Genomic DNA, 22,217 nt, shown 5'->3' on the forward strand with positions numbered 1-22,217 from the left:
AACCTTTTTAAAGCTGGTTAGGATTACCTGCACTTCACAATAAGGCACAGGCACCCTGAAGAGCCAACACTGAAGAGGAATGCAAAACTATTTCAACTTTAATGGATCACTTCAACTAACAGAACTGAATACATTTAGGCTTATTATACAAGTGCTTTTGTTACACCACTCCTCTGTCATAGTGCATTATTACAAAGTTTTTATTAAATATTCACATATATTCAGAAGCTCATGCTGCCTTCATTTTTTTTAACACGAATGATAAATTGCCTTTTTTCAAAAAAAAAATGAAATTACTATTTTTTAAAACTCTTATATTTTAAAATCATTCATCACGTTTTTAATGAAAGGAAATACATTTATTATGGATGATACTTCATACCAGACCTGATAATCTGTGCCATCCATAAAGAACTACATGAATTAAATAAGCACACAACAGATGATCTGCAGTTCCTACCACCCTACAGTGTCTTACAGTTTCATATTTATGATGTTTTTTATAAGAACTGCGAACACAGTGCAGCTTGCATTCTTGTACTAACTGAAGAGCTTGAAGTAGGATGTGGTTTACAAATCTTTTCATACTACGCATCATAAAGAAAAAGAAGATAAACACTAATGGAGCAAAGCCAATCATCAGTAAAACAATTTAGTAATTAATCTCTTTTTTTAAAAAAAAAGTAAAACAAACTAAAACTTGACACCTAAGTACTGGCACCAGAAACCACTTCTCTGTAGTAGCATGAAGTCTGCTGCAGGTCATTTTACTCTTCTCATCCTAACAGACTTCGCGTTTGCAAAAAACTGCAGTATTTTAAGCAGCTCTGCCTAAATTAGCATAGGAATCTGCACTCTAGTATAGAGCAGTATACTTTAATACAAAATATAGAGATCTAAATAGATATATTTTATAGATATAGATATAGATATATCTATATATAGACATATTTTAAAGAAAAAAGGTTAGAATTAAGATGTTTCTAAATCTGAAGGAAAGCTTTAGTTGATATTACTTTCTAAATCATAAAGGAATCAGTACTTTCTTAGGTTTTGAGACATTATTAGCTAAAGGCTTTTTATTTCTACGAGGTAAAATCTCACAATTTATAAGATGCATCTTAAATGATATTGCCTAAATTCATGTCTTCTGTTAATGCCAGTACCAAATGAAGTCATTCCTTAGGCATTATTTAGCATGTAGCAAGTATATGGAGGTAAAGATCCATTAACATCAACAAAACTAAAAGCTTCCCCTGAGATGTAACAGAGATACAAGTCACCTATTGCCAGGGCAAGAACAATGAAGCCAGAATAAAAAATAAACTCATGTGAAAAGATACCTAAGAAAGCAAAATGTCACTTTCTGCAGCACAAAATCTCCATATGCACTCAAGTAAAACCAGCCTATGTATGACTTTTCATAGTGCTTCACAAAAAGAGATGCTGGATCTGCAGTAGACAGACAGCAAAGAACAGCTACAGAACTTATATGATACAATGATAATTTACAGCCTCATGGAATCATTTTGCAAGACTTACGTTCTACTTCAAGTTCAGAGCAGCCCTTCTGTAAAAATCAGCTCTTGAAGTTCTTTAAAGTCTTTTATATTAAAGCTTTTTCAGATTACTTAAGAAAAATGCGCTAATGATCTACAAGAGCATTCCTATTCTTTGGGCATAATTTTGTTAAGCTGCTGTGTTCCAAATACTATAGCAGTGTTTTATCATTTTTTTATAGATAACTCATACCAGGTAAGGAAAGGGAATAAATAATTTTGATCTCTTTTGGCTAACTGCATTTTTTTATAAATACTGAACTTCTAAAACAATGAGTTGAGTACTGTTAAATATATTTCAGCTATATAGAGTCCCCTTGGCCAAATTCCTGCTTTTGTTCCAGTACTGCTTAAGTAACAAAAAAATATTAATAAGATCTCAAAGCACTGTTTCTGGCTGCAGCTTATGTGACTTGCACAATAAATTTGCTCAAATTAGTTGGTGATATATGAAGAAAAACATCTGTAAAAGTTTATGAACTTGCTATTGCAGCAAAGAAAGACTTTATTACCCTGCCCACAAAGCATGTTTTCATCAATTTCTCCACATAAAGGAAAATATGAGTAATGCTATCTTTATCAGTGGCCACAATGCAGAACATGTCAGCCATTTCAAAGATTATAGAATTTTCTTTCTTTAATAATCCTGAGTAAAACAGAAGTTTACAAGCTGAGGACTTCGTCTTGCTGTGAATATTGTTAAGCATAACACGTCAGCACTAGAAATACTTGTTCTGAGGATAATACGAAGATTTGTTATTTAAGAAAAAGATTGTAACTCAAAGCACACCAAATGACAATGAATTTGCAAACCAGGCACATTCTGACACTAATAGAACTGATGTCTGTCAGCTAGAAAGGAATGCTAAAAGCAGAAAAAAAATCAAAACCCACATATAAGGCAATGCATAAAGTGCTTTCCTTCTCGTAATTTGGCCTTTGTCAACAGTTTGATTCCAATTTAAAAAAAAATCTTGGATTCCTCATGTTTGAAAACTACAGTATGGGAAAAGTCAATTCGGTGGTTTCATCAGCGCAATTTCTTATATTAAAGAATTAAACTGTCGAAGAAATTAAATTTTTCATGTTGTAGAATTTGTAGACTGATGAACTTAATTTGAACCACAACATAGCTTTCTACAACTTGCTGCTATAGACTTGAGAAATCCATTAACGTTGCAGTCTGTGAGACATGGCTTTCTCATACAGAAAAGTCATATAAAATGGTAGATGTGAATTTAAAGAAGGCAGTATCCTTTTGGTACAATGATGACAGTAATTAAAAGAAAAAGATGGTATTTACTCAGTAAAATAATCTGACAAGCTTTTTAACAGTATTTTTTAAATACTGCATACCACAAGTATCAACAGCATTAGTATCAGGTGTTTTGTAACTTTTCCATTGATACTGCCTTTTCCCATGTCTTCTTCTACAAAATATAATGAAAATTACTCTAAAAAATCATTGTTTTCAGAAGTCAGCTTTCAGAATCTTTACTTAGAAATAATGTTCTCAAATAATTGTAAAAACTTTCTTTTTATACTTGGTAAGGTCTATTCATAAACAGCAGTCATTTTGCATTAAACTTCCATAGTAAATCAGTCCTGCTATATGACTTCTTGTAAGTCATGACATTTACTGTTATTTGCAATACCTCAGATTATTTTGTAGAAATTTAGAATTCATTTTTTTAAAAGGTTCATTTACAATGTTAAATATTTAGTACTTCTGTACACTTTTCTAGATAGACGTTTCTCTATAGGAAAAGTCCCTTTTATTTCCACTAATTATTCTTCAGAAGTCTGGAGCTGCAATCCAAAAGCATTGCTGACTGATCCCATTGTCAAATTTTTGACTAATTATCTATTACGATGTATTACTGTAATATACATTATCATTGCAATATAGTGCCTTTATTATTTATATTTAATTATTGTATTATACACAGAAACAGTGCATAGTGCAATATATATTGTGATATATGACTATCATTTATCACCCAGGAAACATGGAGAAACATGGAAAACTGGAAGGCAGTTTAAGTCTATAACGAAGTTAACCAATCAGAGAAATAACTTCTACCTCCTGAACAAGAAGAATCATCCTTTCTTTTCAAGGTGACACAAGTGAGATCTTTCCATTAATGTGCCATTATAGATTAAACTCACAATTATATATCATTATATACCTAAAAAAGTATTATATTATTTCAAAAGTATTTTTATTATATACTTTAATAATGTAATTCATAAACTTACCTGAAAAAACAGCTCGCGTATCAGTAAGGTTGGAATCAAATACCAGTACAGATTTGTCAGCCAGGCCACAAGCCAGCAGCTCTCCATCCCCTATAAGGAGACTTTATGTTTGAAAGCAAAAAGGCTCAAGTATGTTGTTTCCTTAAATCATAAGAGTCACATATGTCACTAAAATAAAATATACATGAGATATTAATTTCACTTGTCTAACACATTCTTTGTGTGGATACCACAAACAACTTGTGTTTCAGAACTTTTTAAGAATCTGTACACAGTACTTTTCTCGTTGTCTTGACATATTCTCACAACAATTATTCATCACAAGGAAGAAATTCAATTTTCACCAAAAGCTCCCAAAAAACTTTAATGCAGAAATATTCAGCAGCCATATTAATCTACTTCCTGGCTTTCATTAATTTCTGTATATCTTCATGTTAAAATTATATTGTATTTTCATATGTATCAGAATAAAAAGCATATATTAAGTATTCTGGATCACTTCATAAAGATAAATTTCTTGTCAACTTCATAAAGTAATCCTAAGAACTATCCAAGGGCAGTTAGATTATTCATTTGTATTGGTATTTAGCAGGGGTACACACTCACAGGGTAGTCCCTTAATGTTTACCCAATTGTATTGGTTTGGGAAATTTAATTGTTCACTCAAATAACTTCCCTGAAAAAAAACATGAGAATAATGTAAGAGCAAATAAATAAACAAACCAATGGGAAAATGGAAAGGCAAGGCAGAGAGAGAAAAGATAAAAGGGACAGAAAGGAAAGAAAGTTCACCATTCAGATCAACGTTATTAGGTCCACCATGAAGAGTAATTTTTGACAGAGGTATCTCAAGCACCCCTTTCATAAAGCTCCTGAGCATCTGTGCAAAGGGTGAGGGAACATAAGGCATGCTTAACTCTTTATTCTCCAAAGATACTCACTGCTGTCCAAAACCCAAATACTACCCACCTTGAAATTTCAGAACACTATATAGAATACAACATTTTTTTTCCAAATAAATGAATTATGACTATATAAACAGATAAGAGGAGTATATTTCTGATTGCTAAGAGCCATCTATTAAAAGTGAAATTTAAAAAGTTATACACAGAATGAGGTAGAATTGTATGTAAAAAGAAGCATTCCAGAATCCTCTTTTATGTTATCAATTACTAAATACATCACTATAACAGAGTGACAAAGATTTGCCTTATAAAAATATTTTTGATTTTATCTGACCAGCAATATTTCAGCTGATTATTTTTCTCGAAGTAGTAGTACTTGCACATACTAAACAATGCTTTTAAATATTTTCTTCACAAAAACAAGAGAACTAGCCCAGGACAAAATACTCTAAAAAATGTATGCCCCATGAACTCAAAGGTATGGAATCTTCAAACTAAAGCGTGGTGCTCTTCTTCAGATTTCCCCCATTCCTAAAGGTTTTGAGAACATATGTCAACTTAGCATGTGACCTGATTGGTAAGCGTATCAGGTAAGTGATCACACACATAATTAATAAACCTTCCTGTTCATGAAGAATGAAAGAAAATCACTTTGCTTATAATTTTAGAGGTTTGTTTAATGGAAGATCATCTCAAATGCTTAGGGAAAGTCTGTTTTCTAATACAGAGTAACAAGTCACACATCACAACACCTCCACTACTTCAATATGATGTTTATTAAATCCAAGAGGGTTTGCATTAGCTCCGTAGTACAACTTTATAATCTCATTTACTTGAGCTTTCTATTTAATTTTCTTTCTACTATGTTTAAAAATGCACATAAATATTATTCTGATTCATAGCTTACAAAGACCACTTGACAATGTTTAATTTCAAGTTGCAAATTTATAAGAGAAGTTATAATGTAAAGCTAGGAACCATCTGGCAACACATACTGCAATAGCAACAGCTCTTTACCAGCTTGCGATAATATGATTTTTAATCCAAGAAAACAAACTCTATGGGGTTTTTTTTAACCTTCATTTTGCTAACTTGGGGCTATTCAAATCTCTGGGGGGATGGTGTGAGAGAAAGAGCTGTCTCTTCCTCAGAATAAGTAAGAGAAAATTATGCTTAAAAAGTATTATCAAAACTATAGTGTTGATTTTTTGCTAAAAATAATCTTTACTTTTAAGGTCACATAATATTAGAAATAAGCTTTCTGTTACTGATTTCTTTCATGAACATTAAAAAAAAATCTTCCAAGTTTATAGGGAAATTTTACATCTAGAAAATATTTTGGAAAAGCTTTTGACTGTATCTAAGTTGATTTTATTTCTTGAAAATGAAAGCTACTCTTATCCCCAAAATACTTACAAAGATTCATTTTTTAATTCACTGGTGTATGGCAGGGTGTATGTTAACATAAGTAAGTATACACTTGGTGATCCATTTGACTGTTAATCTGAATCTGTTTCTGTATGATAATATTCATATGGATTAGGAATGACCAAACTTTAGACATGACTCACTTCTTCAAAATATTTAAGAAAAATATTCTCTTTTGGACTATATTCAAAAATTCATTTTTTATAGTTTTAACATACAAAGACTGAATTATCTTTGTAAGAGAAATAGGAATATTCTGATTCTTCTGAAACAGAACTTCAGCTTTTATTAACCTTGATGACACTAAGTAAATTTTTTAGAAAATAAACTTTCTTAGTGAAAGAAGTTGTTAGACTATTAATTTTCAAGATGTGGTGGGAAAATCTTATAATGAGTCAAAAGGCAAGAGAGATGTAAAATCAGAGAAGAAATAGAACCCTTTTGCATATGAGTTAGCAGCTTGCATGGTTTTGAAAGCTGAAAAAATATGATCAGACTGTAGATGATATTGCCAAAGAGTTTTGTGGGAATTTACCTAGTAAATCTGTGCCCTATTCAATCTTCTCATACGATTTTTTTCTTTCTGTACACTGAGACAACAGTACATCTTATACAGCCTATACATACCAGAATACTGAATGCAACAAATTGGGGTTGGTTTATAAGCAACAGACATCTCTTTCTCATATTTGGTTGGAGGGGAACTTTCCAACGGATATTCTTTATTTTTGCTTCAAAGAAGTAAAAAGGAGAAAAAGAAAAGAAAAATAGTAAGAGATCTAAAATCAGCCTATTTTTATTTCAGTTACGAAATAAATGTTGTTTGGGAAGTTATTCCAAATAGTTTTATATAAGTTTTCCTTGAAAGCTTATGCTAAAACCAAGGTAAGGGGTAAAATTATTCCTATCACCATTACAAATTCAAGAAATCATGAATTAACACAGATTTTTAAAGAAAGCTAAACATCTTAACTTGCATATCTACCTAATAAAAGCACTTAAAAAATAAAAAAATCTACCTTTTTGTGACAACAGACAAAATGAAAAGTATCTCCTCACGTAAAAATAAGAATTACACTGATCATCTATCTAACAAGATACTAACAAAAATAGTACTTAAGTGCTAAGTTGCTTAACCCACCACAATACAATGCAAACCGTTATTGAAATCATCTACAGTGTTCTTCTAAGTGCTTGCAAGTATGTTCAAGATAGTTCTTGTATAAAAATTTAGACCTATATTATTAAGTGTTTTGGAAACAGCTTTTAAAAGAAAACTATGGCATTAACCATTCTTTATTTTTATGCTTGCACCACACAGGACAAAGACTCTACATAGTACTCAAGAGAAAAATGGGCATAATACATTCTTTTAACATGCCTTACCAATTATCATGAAAGTGTCAGCTCTTAAAAAACATTAGTTTTTTGTGTCTACAGTGATAATGAGTCCCCTGGTGAAATCATCCCATTATGTATACCCTGTTTAAATCTATTATCTACAATAACATTGCATTAGCTTAAGATACAAGACTTTAGAGGTGAATTAGGGACATGATCTTAAATTACCAAGCCTTTCTGTGCCCTATTCAGTAATTTTTGTGACTAGAATTGCATGTTAAGTACATTTTGGGAATATGCCTCCAACCATATTTATCATTTAGTGCTTCTAAAAATTAAGCATATCTCTAAGAAAAATTCAAGAAAATTAATGTGTATATTTTCTTGTGTACATAAGAGTTAATCAGCTGTAACTGATATTTGATCATTTGAATCCTTGCTACAGTTATTTTATAGCAAATTTACACAGCCTTTTATTTCCAGTGATACTCTTAAGTAAAGAGCTGCAGTAAGAGAAACAACTACTAATCATATTTATTGTAAGGCTATATTTATCCTAATTTTAATTTTTTCTCCTTTACTGTAGCTGCTAGGTTACCTACCATTTACAACTGGTCTTCCACTTTGTTACTTCATTATTCTTCTTCAGGTTAGTAACTGGAGAAAACATAGTCATTCTACAAAAAAGAAGAGAGATTCTCCTGTGTAAAACATTAAATGCTGTACGAGAGGAGTATTTTATTTCAAACAGGGAACAATTCTATTTCCTTATTATTTATGTTTACTATCAATGTCAACAGGTAAGATAATGTACACATTCAGTGATGACAAGAAAATTTTCTAACAATCTGACTCTCCAGTTTGCATCTAAGTTCTGCTGTCTGTGAGCCAGTTGTTGGATAATGCATTTTGCAGGTCTAAATCCCTTCATATAAAGTCCTCAGATACCTACCTCTAAACTGAAGAAACAAAAAGAATTTCAGCCTATGTAGGAGATAGAATACCTAATATAAATTTTGAAATAAGGTTGAAATAACAGAAATTTGAAAGTAAATTTTGAGCTAACAAAATACAAAGCCAGCAAGTGCAGCACAAGTTCTTCACATGGCAGTACCAATCTACAAGAAGAATCATTATAATGAGCACTAGCAAATGGATTAATAACATCATAATGGGCTTTTCTTTTCCGTAACAACCTTTCCTATATTTATCATAGGATAAATTATCATCTGAATGTGACTGAGAAAGCTGTGAATTAGTTTCTGAAATAGTGTCCAGCCTCTCTGACAACTGCTCTTGACAGATACAGTTGTAAATATCTCAGTAGCGGCATCACAACACATATCTAAAATGGAGATATTGCTTATCATGGTCTGTGTAAGAGCTTGTGCTACCTGCAGGCCACTTAGAGCGAAAGACATTCTATCTTGAAAATCTCAAATCGGATTTTTATATCATCCACTTTCCGTTGCAACAGCCTTTGCCTAAACATTGACATTTTCATACATTTCTCAGCTAGTAATAACTCAAGACTGACCTTCCAAAGGTCATAATATAATATATAGTCATAATTCATTGATCTTGTCAATGTAAAAGAAGAAAAATATCTTGCTATTGGAGGTATAAAGATGGCTTTGTCTTTACAGGTATGAAGCCTGGTGAAAACACAGAGGTGATTTTTCTTTAAGGTGAAGTGTGAGACCTTAGTTAGAAAGGAACCCGGGATGTTCCAAAGGGATTAATGAACAGCTCAAAACTATTCCATTCTCCCGGCAGACACAATCACAACCAAAAAGTACTTTCACCCAACAAGGATAAGCAGGACACAGCAGAGGAGAGTGAAAGTTCATAAGAATCCTTAAATGAGACTCAGTTTCCATTGTAACTTTGATCTTTTGATGATAGGAACACTTTAGTCATATTCTCAAGGAAAGCTTAACTGGTGGGTTTGAAAAAAACAAGAGAACTCTCTCCTACAGAGTAAAGGGTGAAGTGAATACATCTTTCCTGACCTAAGGGAGTTCAGTGCTTATGTGCATCTTATCTCACCCAAGGCTTTTAGGATTAGATGAATGGGAGAGAAGACTCAAATGAGTCTGTCTGTTCTCAGAATTAGGAACACACCCAACTTATTTAGGAATCATGTGCCCCAGGCATAAAGGGTCCATCACTTCAAAATTATAAATTTTTTGATTAAATCTATTTTGAGGTGTCCCAGTCTCAAAAGACTGTTCTCAGAATCATGGAATCACAGCTCCCACTAGCAGTCTAAAAATATAAACTTAGGCAACCCTTTTATCAGATCACTTTAAAGGTACTCAGGAAGTATATTACTAGCAGGGCAGATTCTTGATGTCTCAATTCCAACATCTACCTGCATCAAAAGTAAGGATAAGTTCTCATGCAACAGCTTGTACCATTCTATGTGATGTAATAAATACAACAAACATGGATGTAATAAATATAATACACAATGATGGTATTGTCTATCACAATCTCTATCAAAAATGATATGCCTTGTCTGGGAACCACATTGAGCTCTGAGACACTGACAGAAAGTTTCCTTTCCTCTGAAGACCACTGGCACCACACTGCTCATTTCATCTGAATGAGCTCTCCATCCCAAGAGAAACTTTTGCAAGATTTCAGGCAACACAGGTAAAGTTACAGAAAGCTTTCAAAGAAGTGATCTATAGTTCCTAAAAACAGAACAGAAGGTTCTTCAAAGGTAAGATCACACCTAAAGAGAGGTTATACAACTGAGACTATTGTAATATGTCCCATCTCAATCACTATCTGAGAGGAAATAAAAGACATGCTTCTAGCTGTGCTAATCTGAGTATGCTCTGTATGGATAGAATAAGGAAAAAAAGTTACTTAGGTTCAAGTAACATAGTGGTTGGTGTAGACATAGTGTAAATGTACATAGGAATTTTCCTTTCAACACAGAAGTAACAGAACACTAATACTGATCAGAAGCTATAGGTATTTTATTTTCGAACATATTTTTAACAGATTTTGTTTCATAACGTATCTATTTTTCATGGGTAATTAATTTAAAAGTGGCAACACTGCATGGTGCTATTATGCAGTAAGAAAGGAAATACTGTACAGTACTATAACACACCAGTACACAGACAGATAAATTAGTACTGTATCTACTCACTGTGGTGCTGTTGCATAACCTGATGACTTAACTTTCCTATGGAAAACCAAGGGTTGGTCTCTCACTGTGCTTTTCACTCCTGTAGCAAAATAATTTAATTTTCATTACAGTATTTCTTAACATTATACTTTTGCAAATTACGATAAATTATTATTTTAAACTAGTATAATAGTTGCTGTCTCCTAATGTTACAAACAGGCATTAAAGAGCAGCTATTCTAAAACAATGGTTAATGAGAAAAGAAATGTGAGCTGTTGTTTTGCATAGCAACTATCTAGGGGGCAAATCATGAACCATATGGTAAATTCTTGATTAAAAGTAGCATGTTTATATATTAAGTCTACATGTTTTATGGCACTCATTAAAAAACAATTATAGTTATCTCTTCACTCTAACCTCAGAAATAAATATTGCAAGGAATATTTGATGTAAGATGGTTAATTGCCATCTGTCCGGAACAATTTTACAAGAAACTTCCGAAACTTCCTTTCCTTTGCTGTATTGCACCAAGCAAGTGCCTGACACATAATCATAAAATTTCTTTTTATCATCCATAACCAGTCTAAGTGTGCATACCACACAGCTACAGATCAGCACAGAAAGTAAGACACTGAAAATTAAGAAAGTACCTCACATTATGTAATCTTTGATAAATTTGCTTAATGAGCCCAAATGCTTGAAAACATAAGGCAGGCGTGAATTTCTTTGCACAAAAAAAAGAAAATTAAATGAGATTATGCAAAAACTGTCTACTGTAGATTTATTTAAGACTTCAACTTAGGATGTAACAGAAATCTCACACTGAAAACACATTGGTAAATAAATAAGAGTCACTGTGGCTTTTTTCCAAGTACTTGAAAATCTCTTACTTATACTTTTCCTTAACTTTGAGCAACTACAAGTGAAATTCAAAGAGATGGTTGTCAGGTAGCAGGTTATCTCACTGATAATCAGTCTTCAGGTACCATGTTGTAAGTCAAATTTCCTAATTATCTTTCTTTCATCACAAAATTTAGTATGAAAGTCTCGTCGTATACTTTGTTATAGTCCCATTTGTATGACACATAGAACAGGGTAATACATTCTACAAAAAATCCAATTAAGTTGTCAAAATTAAGGATTGAACATGTCCTGATTCACTCTGTTGATTGTCACAGACTATATAGACGTGACTCTTAAGATCAAAGACCATGATTCTAGATCTCTCTGTATGGAGGGAGGGATCCCTCTCCTAAGAATATCAATGAGTAGGAACCTCTCCAAACTTTGAATTAACAGGAATATTGCTCTGAGGAATGTTTTTCATCATTAATTCATGAGCGTATTTATAGTTGTCTATTTTATGCTTAGATTTTATGTGCATTAGCTATAACGTATTTATACACTATATTTTCTGTAGAATATATATAATGACGATTAACGAACTGGTTGACAGCTACATAGAAATGTTTGGGTTTTATGTGGCTTGAGAAGTCATTAACAATGGCTACATCCACATTGCCGTATGGAGAAACCTGGAGGGCAGCCTCCAGACCAAAACTAAATACAAACACTTCAATAAGTAGAAAAATCCTAAGTAAATAAAGGGATAAGGGGGAAATCTTGTTGATATTCCCAGAGAAAAGTCTCAGATTCATTGGGGGCGATCTCTTGGGCACAATGCTGTGGATGGAATCACCAGAAACTGCCAGCTACATTTCTCTACTTGCAGTGACGAAATGAGGTAGGAAAGGGTCCTTCTTGAGAAGGACCACCTGCCGTAAGAGACCATAGGGCTTCTTTGTGGTACCTAACCTGTCTGAGTGTTAGATGTCAGCAGGGGTAGTAGGGGCATCAATGCTGGATGTGAGAAACAGCCTAGAAGTCCTGCACATACAGTGTAGATACACCCTGAGAACATCACATAATGTCTGGACTCTAAAAGATCTAACATTTGGCATTCTAACAGGTCCAACAAGTATAACCGATACAAACAAAATACAGAAAATACAGATTATTTCTATGTGTCTACAGCTGACAGTCATTTATGTGTTTTCTAAAAACAAATATAGTTTTAAAGTACTACCTTTTTAAAAAGCCAATTATGAAAAAAGTTATTTTGTTTCTGGACTTTACCATTGCTAGACAAAGAAGCTATCTGTGCTCTATAGCAACTGAAAGTTGGACAGTTTCTTTACACCTGCATACATACATATTTATAACAGCGAGAAGCTGAGGCAAAACTTAACTTCCTACATTTACAGGCATAGACAAAAAACTATTCAGGACTGTAAAACTACTCTAAACACATAAGCAAAGTTAAGAAAGGAAAGACTAGTGATACAGAAAAATATATTACATACTATGAAAAAAGCAAAATGATGAATTAGTGCATTACTTAAGAAAAAAAATAAATGTTTTACATTCCTTAATTCTTTCAAAAGCCATAAAAAGTTCTCAGAGGATTATTTTTAAAAGAAATAAAAACACTGTATCAACATCATTTTCATTATAAATTTGTATTTAGGATACAAAATGCTTCTTAATAAAGTATAAAAATAAAAATACAATGCAACACAATTTGATTCAATAATCAGTATCTTAATTAGAGGTGGCATGAGCCAGTTGTCAGTTACTGTTATTAAAATATATATTTATTAATTCATTTAAAGATTGGTTTACACTTACCAACTATTTTACTAGAAGGTTCCTTAATGTTTTTTTTTAAACCTTTACACAGTGGAGATTTTGGCAACAAAGAACACCTAAGTATAAAACGAAGCACAAAATCAATCACTACAATGGACAAAAGCTTCAGATTAGGAAAAGTTGTCATAGCTTCTTTTCTAGTTATTTGTGTGTGTGCATGCATGAGTGTGCATGCACACGTGTGTCCGTACAACATCAATGAGCCTTTCATGAGCTCGAATGAGGCACAGTGGATTATTTTATCAGCTCAGATACCCAGAGGCACAGACAAGCCTCTGCTCAGACAAGATTCACTGTATCATCGTATTTTCAGGCTAAAATCCTGCTTCTCTGAATATAGACTGGTGATTACATTATAAACAGCAAAATCTTCACTTTGCTGTAGATTTTAAGTTTGTCAGTGACCTCAAGATTTCTCCCAGTCGATGAAATTAAAATATTTCTCCATGATATTAAAACAGATAGTGAATAGCATGTCAACAGATAGAACTGTACAAAACCATCTGATGTATTTCAGTGTCAGCAAGATAAAAACATAATCCCAATCTTTGAAAAAAAAACAATTAAAATTATTCTGTACCTGGCAATAACTGATAGAATCTTCTCATTTCCATATAAGAGAAAATCATTCTGCTGAGATCTCAACAACGCAGCAAGGTTAACTTCCAACACTGCAATCAGATCTTCAAACATTGAGGAGAGCAAGCATAAGACCTGCAGCAATTATACCACAAGATAACACTCTTCTCACTTCAAAATTAAGTTCTAACAGCGAAGCATTTGGACAATGAAATTAGTTTGTGTCATTTATGAAAATTACTGAAATATACCAAAATAATCATGGGTTTAATCCTGCAAAGTATTGAAGAGTAAAAAGGGGATAACGCTGTCCTCCAAACAAATGCTTATGCTTTTTTCAGTACATTACTTAATGGGCTTGCATACCTAACATTCACAGAAATCCCAATACAATACAATACATCCCAATCCCAATACAATAGAGATTGTAGAGATATCTCTACAATAGAGATATTCCAGCAGTAAGAGTTCTGAGAAAAGAGGCACATGTGGGATAAAGGTTGAAAGATATGTTCAGAAATGAGTAACACGAGTGAATACACTGTAGCCTTCACAGAATCACAGAATGGTTGAGGTTGGAAGGGACCTTTGGTGATCATCTAGTCCAACCCCCCTGCTCAAGCAGGGTCACCTAGAACATGTTAGACAGGATCACATTCAGGCAGGTTTTGAAAATCTCCAGAGAAGGAGACTCCACAACCTCTCCAGGCAACCTGTTTCAATGTTCTGTCACTCTCACAGTAAAGGAATTCCTCCTCATATTCAGGCAGAACTTCCTGTATTTCAGTTTGTGCCCGTTGCCTCTTGTCCTGTCACATGGTACCACTGTAAAGAGTCCGACTCCATCCTCTTGGCACTCCCCCTTAAGGTATTTGTAGACATTAGTAAGATCCCCTCTCAGTCTTCTCTTCTCCAGGCTAAACAGGCCCAGCTCTCGCAGCCGTTCCTCATAGGGGAGTACTCCAGTCCTCTGATCATCCTTGTAGTCCTGCACTGGACTCTCTACAGTAGCTCCATGACTCTTGTACTGGAGAGCTCAGAACTGGATGCAGTACTTGAGATGAGGCCTCACCAGGCATGAGAGGGAGGATCACTCCCTCAACCTGCTGACAATGCACCATTCCTAATGCACCCCAGGATACCATTGGCCTTCTTGGCTACAAGGGCACATTGCTGGCTCATGGTCAACTTGTCATCCAGGACTCCCAGGTCCTTCTCTGTAGAGCTGCTCTCCAGAAGGTCAGCCCCCAGCTTGTACTGGTGCCTGGGGTTATTTCTCCCTAGGTGCAGGGCCCTGCACTTGCCCTTGTTGAACCTCATGAGGTTCCTCTCCGCCCAGCTCTCCAGCCTGGCCAGGTCTCTCTGAATGGCAGCACAGCCCTCAGGTGTGTCAGCCACTCCTCCCAGCTTGGTATCATCAGCAAACTTGCTGAGGAGGCACTCTGTCCCCTCATCCAGGTCACTGATGAAGAAGTTGAACAGGATGGGACCCAGTACCGAGCCCTGGGGTACAGCACTAGCCACAGGCCTCCAACTAGACTCTGCAACTCTTCTTCAAAACAAAACATATTGCCACTTCAAACATGGAGCATGGCCTAGACTTGGCTCAGTTCCATGAAAATTTGTGACAGCAGAAATGTAATACACAAGCAAGAAAGCCTTTCCTTTTTTTAAAAGCTTCTTGGTGACTTTCCATAGAAATTTTCTCACAACTCAAATAGCTTTCACAGATTTCTTGAAAGGATCCAGAAGCAGTTCATCCCAATCCTTGCCTAATAAACAAGGTATTACCTAATAAGTAATGTTTATACCATTTTTTCCCTAAAAGAGTGACTCTGCTCCCATACTGGTTGTTCCTAGCATTCCAAACACAATGAAAAGCAATTAATCTTTTTGTTGGTAATCCCTTCTGATAATAGATAAATTGTGAGGCTTTTAAAACTACACGTTTATTAAAACTAGCAGATTTCATAAAGTAGAATCAAACCTCTCCAGAAAAACTTTGGTGTAATTCACATGAAGCAAGTAAATGTGCATGTTACTCTGTAAACAAAATGTGTAAGAATTATTACTTACTGAAAATAATTGAAAATTTAAACACACGTTAAATCAATATATAAACTGCATGCTCACCTTTCCATTAACTGTCTTCCTTGTTAAGGCACATGATCCAGCAAATCGAATTCTGAGGTCACTGTAATCTTTACCAAAAAGAGTACAATGCTGTAAAAGTGTATTTATATTGAAAAAGAGCTACTACTAAACCAGAATAAATCTTCTCGCACTAATTTGACGACACCATAATTCCACTGTCTTTAATGCATATACTTCTAGTTTAATCCCCAATGTGAAGTAAGACTAGAAAAACAACCCTTGTATTTAATATTACTAAGTTACAAAATCAGATAAAAATTCATTATTAGCCAGTACAGAAATCTAGAGCTGGCACATCTTCTGAGAAAAGTTAGCAATGCTAGAAAAGCATGAAAATATGAACTAGAAAAAAAAAATTTAAGAGAAAAACTTTCATTTCTACTGTATTCTACTATACAAACTAATTCTTATACTATTCATATCAGATAACAAAAAAAGCAATCACATTAGAGTGTACTCAGATATTTTATGATCATACCTTTGTAACATAAAACAGCTTCTAATTCAAAGTTTGCCGAATTAATTATTAACAAACCAGTGGAGCTTCCTATCCAAAAATAGCTAGTATTTAGGGCAGGAAATCTATTAAAAAAAAGGAAAGAAAAAGTATTAGAGTATGATAAATAATCTTTCCTAGAAACTGTTTTATTTAAATATTTGTTTATCCAATTCCAATGCCACAACAATAACAAATGATAACAAATCAAAGAGGTTTTTAAATGTGTAATTCTAAGTAAAAATTGTCACCCAAAACTTTGTAAGGTTTTGAAATCTAAGAATGGAGCATAATTCTTGATTTTATATAATTTCTTGTAATAATTCTAAAACAGCAGAGAAAATACTTTAAAAACTGCTGTGGTACAGTTGGGAGATAGAGTAAAAGCACTACATACACAAAGTGTAACTTCAAACAGAGAGGCAAATCCGTATATATTCTTACTTTCACCATCTGTAATATGAACACACAAAAATTAACCGAACTTAACCTAATTTTGGTCATAGTTATGACACAAAACAAGCACCAGCATAAACAAAGGGAAAAAAGCAATATAAAAAGCCAGGTAGATGGGGAATGTCTATATGAGTCTATGTATAGTGGTATTAATATTGCAATTATGTAATGAAATCCAGTGCTCAAAAACACCACAGTTGGTCCAAATTGTTACAATTTCAGTTACCATCTTTAAGGAAAAAAATGCTATCAAGTTGATTATAACAAAATAAATATTGTCTTTCTCAAAAAATAAGAATATTTTGATACCACAATAAATAAAAATTGACATCAATATTCAAATAATTTTACCAACAAAAAATGTCAGACTTATCTGACTGCAAGTCAGACTTACCAGTTTGACTTGCAAAGTGAGAAGAAAAGAGCAGAAGCAAGGATATGGAAAAATATAAAGATGAAGCTTGGTATGGAAAGAGTCACCACAGTGGTTTAATATTTTCTTTTTTAAAACAGAAACAGTCAAATACTTTAAAAAGTAGACTGGAAAAAACAGCTTTATTTCAGATTTGTAATACTTTTATGTACTCTGTACAGTTTTATTTGTGGTTTGCACTACTTTCATGAGTGGCAACCAGAGACTGATTTAATTTGTGACTTCTTTGAACTGTTTATAAAGTTAGAAATGGCACTATCAAGTCATTCTGAACAGTGATATCAAGTTACATACATAGGAAGCTGATCACATGCCCACAATATAGTAATAAAATGCCATTTACTTTGGTGGAGTTACTCAATTTACAGAAGTTCAGAGAAGAACGAGACCCATAATATGTTGCATATTAGCAACCTGTAAGAAAATACATTAACTGTTGTTTTCATTGTTACATTTCATTGCTAGCTGGAAAAGAAGTAAAAAGTGATGCGGATTGTTCAGGTGTTCAGACATATCTAGACTTCCTGCTAAAACCAACACACAGCAATTTAAAGGCTGAACTGAAGACTGTACCTCCAAATAAAAAAACTCTGAAGTCAAAAGATTATGAAACTGGATTAATAGTAAGAATTTAAAAGGCCATGGTAGTTTATAAGCAAAACAAGACATCCAAGTGTGAAACAATAGCTAAAAGGGTAACAGTACTTAGATGTATGATGCCAGGCAGTATCATGTAGTTACAGAATAGTGATATTATTTCTATTCAAAAAAATATTACACTTAATCCATTACAGTGTTCATTCCAGGCAACCATATCCAAAAAGGATATCTAAAAAAAATTAGACTGAGTTTCAGAAAAAGTTCAAAAGCCAGTGGTTAGAAATCTATCTGAGCTACGGGAAACAGGTCTTATACAAAGCTTAAATGCTTTATATTATCCAGAATTAAGTCTAGAGATAAACTGTGCACAAGCTATAAGTAGCTGTACAAGGAGGGAACTTGATAGTAGCTTTCTCCAGATGACAGAGCCTCTACTTTAGAGTAGAAAATATACTAACAGCCAATAATTGTATCAAAAAAAGAGAGGAATTTAGACTAGAAATAAGATGGGAAGTTAGTTGCTGGAACAATTTAACTAGGGACACAGTGGATTCTTCATCACTAGAAAACTAGCCATCTTTAAAGATGTGTGGTAGTTCAAACAGATTTAATAGCTTTGATGAAGACAAAGGCAGGTAAGATTAGTGAATGATATTACACAAGCAACCAGACTGACTGATTGTAACTCTCCTGGCCTTAGAGGTCTGAAATTCATTAAAGTGTGCCTGAGATGTACATCTCAAACATCATCTTTTTCTTTCTCTCATTGGTACTCCTTCTGAAAACATAGGTATCATGAAAACAACTGTTTGTTAATAATTACTTCAGTTAATCATGTAAACAAAATGATCCAGGGCAGCTGGATATTTTCCTTCTCTCTTTATCCAAAAATTGTTTATAAATTCAACAATAGGATTAATCAGTTACACGTGTACAACCCATGGGAGGGCAAAGAATGGAACAAGTTTTTCCTAACACATGATTTGGGTGGGAAACTTCTCTGAGTGGTAATCACAAACAACAAAATAAAACTAGTTGTTTTGCAAGACTCAGTTCTTGTGGCTGTATCCTGTATTGATTTCTAGGTACCAGATAATGTGATTAAATTTTCACTTAGGAAAGAACTGCAATACAAGGACTAGTTTAGGTGTCTGTCCTCTATCTGGCCATCCAATCCCATGGGAAGGAACGGAAACTTCACCCCTCTGAAATGTCTGTCTCTCTGTCAAGTTTGGCTAGAACACGCTATCAAGTTGAAAAGCTGTCTAAAACTGGAGGATAAACTGATACTTGTACACAGTGACTACATCAGTTTTGTTCCCTTAGGAAAGCAAACTAAAAATAAATTTGGGTTTTCAACTCTAATTGTCTTTACTTTTATTTTATTTTTTATTTTTAAACTGATCATACCTCATCAACTGATATCAAGAGATACTAATAAATGGATACTCCAATGCTATTTTACAAAATTATTTTTCAGACTAGAAACCAGTTTTAAATTTCTATAAGTTTGCGTATATTATTTGTCTAGGAGTAGGTCACAAAAACTTGCAGAACACTGAACACATTTCTCTGATTCTCCTATTCCATTTGAGAAAATAGTAAGTTGCAGTGAAAATAATCTAAGAACCAATAGAAACTGCTAAAAATAGATTCCAGCCAAATAGTTGGGGGTATTTTAGAGGACTTACAAGTTTTCTTCCTCATGGAAACACACTAAATGGTCACAGTGTTCAATTGTGAGGACAGGTAATGTTGTCTCCACTGTTTCTTCTGATCTCATACTGTTTGTTTTACACAGCTCAGAAGTACTTTGCCCCTCATCTAAGAAAGACAATCAACAATATGAGTTACCAAAACTTAAGGAAATAAGGGAAACAAGATTTAAGACACACTCAAGATATCTGCTTCAAAAGATGGGGATATGCTAAGAGCGAGCAATCTTGAAACACTTTTTCTCATTATTTTGTTTTTAGTACTGTCTTTAGTACTGTCTTCTTTCAAATACCTAAAGATAAAATTCAGAGAACCTAGCTAGAAACTCAAAAGGATTTGGCAGAATGTAGGTGTTCATATATAAAGGTGGCTCAAAAAGCCGTATTCAAATAAGCCCTAAATTTCACTGAGTAGCTTTCTATTTAGTCTGAAAAATCCCTTGATGCTTGAATTACAACATAATCCAAAAATAAGATGGAAAGGTATCCTTATGTTCCCAAGAAATTTCTAATGCATTATGCACACCTAGTTCACATCTAGGAAGTCCTGCTAGCACTGAATTCAGCATTAGACACAGGCACCATGTTACTCTCTTAAACATCCAAAGGTGAAAGTGACAGCCATACTTTATTTAATAACCAGAAATGTAGCGGACTTTCTCTTTGTCCTGTTGAAGCAAGGCCACTGTGTGGCTAACAATAAATGGTCATGAGAAAAAAGAGCAAGCAAGGGAAAACAGATCTTCTCTTCTCTAAAGAAACTAAGCTCCCTCTTATTTGCCTTTAAGAGGCCCTGGATGCAAAGTAAGTAACAAAACCAAGAGATTCCTAGAAGTTTCAAAGGTAAGTAAGAAATGTGCATTCCACTTAGACAATGGATGAATTTGGGGGACTGATTCTGTTCTCACTGAATTCTTGGGCAATGACTTCAATAAAGACCATAAACTTAACAGTTGATATCATCCAATGTTTTTAAGCACAGCATGCATAGGCTGAAATGCTCTTAAAGACACACATGCATAATTCTTCCCAGATACGCCAATCTCCATATCAGCTTTATGTCAGCTTCAGTAAGAATTTCATGCCATAGTCTGAGATTTGTAATTCTGTTGTCACTTGCAATAAATTCTCACGGTATGAAAAGCACACATTCAGTAACCCATATAAACTAAAATATACCATAAACAGCATTCTAGAAACACTGTCCTACCTAATTCTTGTTCAGACTTCCCCATTTTATTATAGAATTTCTCTTGTTCTTTCTTTAAGTTGATACGTGTCACACAACGGTAATTATGATCACTGATTAAACTGAAAATCCAAAGCTGAAGGAAAAAGACAAAAGCAATTACAATAACCTTCTGACACTAAATTTATAGCTTACATACAATGTGAATATAAGTTCAAGGTTGAATATTAAATACTCTTAATGTAACTAAAGAATTTATGTATCTTGTATCTCACATTAAACCATAAAAAGAATCACAATTTTAAGTGTATCAAAGGATTGATTTCACCATTGGCAAAAAAGCTACTATCAATTTGAACTGCATGTCTATTTGCATCTTTGAAAAAAAATTCCTCATAGACTATTTCCTACAGTGGAAAATCACACGCAACCTCCATGTAAATGCTTACTGAGTCATATATATTCATTTATATCTTTCTTTTTTTTAGGCATTATTATAGCTAAATCTTTAATTTTCTTCACAATCCACTAAACTGTAACACTGAAGGAAAACACCCTTTAAATACTATAGGAAAATCTCATTTACATGTGTTCCTCAAGTTAAAATTAAAGTGGAGCTAAAATATATATTCACATTTATCATAGATTGCTGAGATTTCCAGCATGGAGAAATCATAATCTTTCTCACTTATTGTCATGAGTTTCATTCCTTGGCCAAAACAGGGGAACGCTATTTTTACATTTTTTTCTTTTAAAATACATATATTTATAGCCTCTCAGTGTATACATTTATCTCATCCAGTTACTGACTGTGGTCTTAAAAAAATTTCTGGTTTTCAAAAAAAATGTTTCCAATTTGTAATGGAGGCTGTGTTCTGTAACATATATGATGAATACTCAAAGTAGTGAATCATGCTTACTAAAATAATCTTTTAAACACTTCCAAACATGTATGAAAATTGTGAAGCTTTTTGATAGATACATTAATAATACTTGACTTTTATTATAGTGACTAAAAGTTCCCTTGGTAATTCTTACCTGTCCATCAGCACATCCAGTGATAATCTGTTTATTTTCTTCATCAATTAGCAGACTTAGCAAAGGAAATGCTGCTTCAAGAAAGATGCAATTATTTTCAGAGTAGACACAAATCACATATCTTATTAAAAAATATATGATTCCAAACTGTGACATCCTATTTATAAAGACAGAAGGAAAGGAAACCTTACTGTAATTCTCATTGTTGCCT

General features: G+C 33.6%; 1 protein-coding gene across 1 annotated transcript in view; it reads right to left on the reverse strand.

Moving 5' to 3' along the window:
- WDR27 (WD repeat domain 27) overlaps positions 1–22,217 on the reverse strand; it is a 135,682-nt gene that overhangs the window by 106,442 nt on the left and 7,023 nt on the right. The window contains exons 6-16 of the mRNA XM_062573046.1: positions 22,007–22,080; positions 20,990–21,104; positions 19,756–19,888; positions 16,558–16,661; positions 16,059–16,126; positions 13,927–14,060; positions 13,326–13,402; positions 10,659–10,737; positions 8,095–8,169; positions 6,779–6,882; positions 3,819–3,908 (exon numbers count right to left, since the gene is read on the reverse strand). Of these exons, the coding sequence (XP_062429030.1) occupies positions 3,819–3,908; positions 6,779–6,882; positions 8,095–8,169; positions 10,659–10,737; positions 13,326–13,402; positions 13,927–14,060; positions 16,059–16,126; positions 16,558–16,661; positions 19,756–19,888; positions 20,990–21,104; positions 22,007–22,080 (1,053 nt within the window). The remainder of the gene's footprint in view (positions 1–3,818; positions 3,909–6,778; positions 6,883–8,094; positions 8,170–10,658; positions 10,738–13,325; positions 13,403–13,926; positions 14,061–16,058; positions 16,127–16,557; positions 16,662–19,755; positions 19,889–20,989; positions 21,105–22,006; positions 22,081–22,217) is intronic.

The sequence above is a fragment of the Rhea pennata genome, chromosome 3, assembly GCF_028389875.1.
Source record: "Rhea pennata isolate bPtePen1 chromosome 3, bPtePen1.pri, whole genome shotgun sequence".
In the NCBI taxonomy this organism is placed as follows: domain Eukaryota; kingdom Metazoa; phylum Chordata; class Aves; order Rheiformes; family Rheidae; genus Rhea; species Rhea pennata.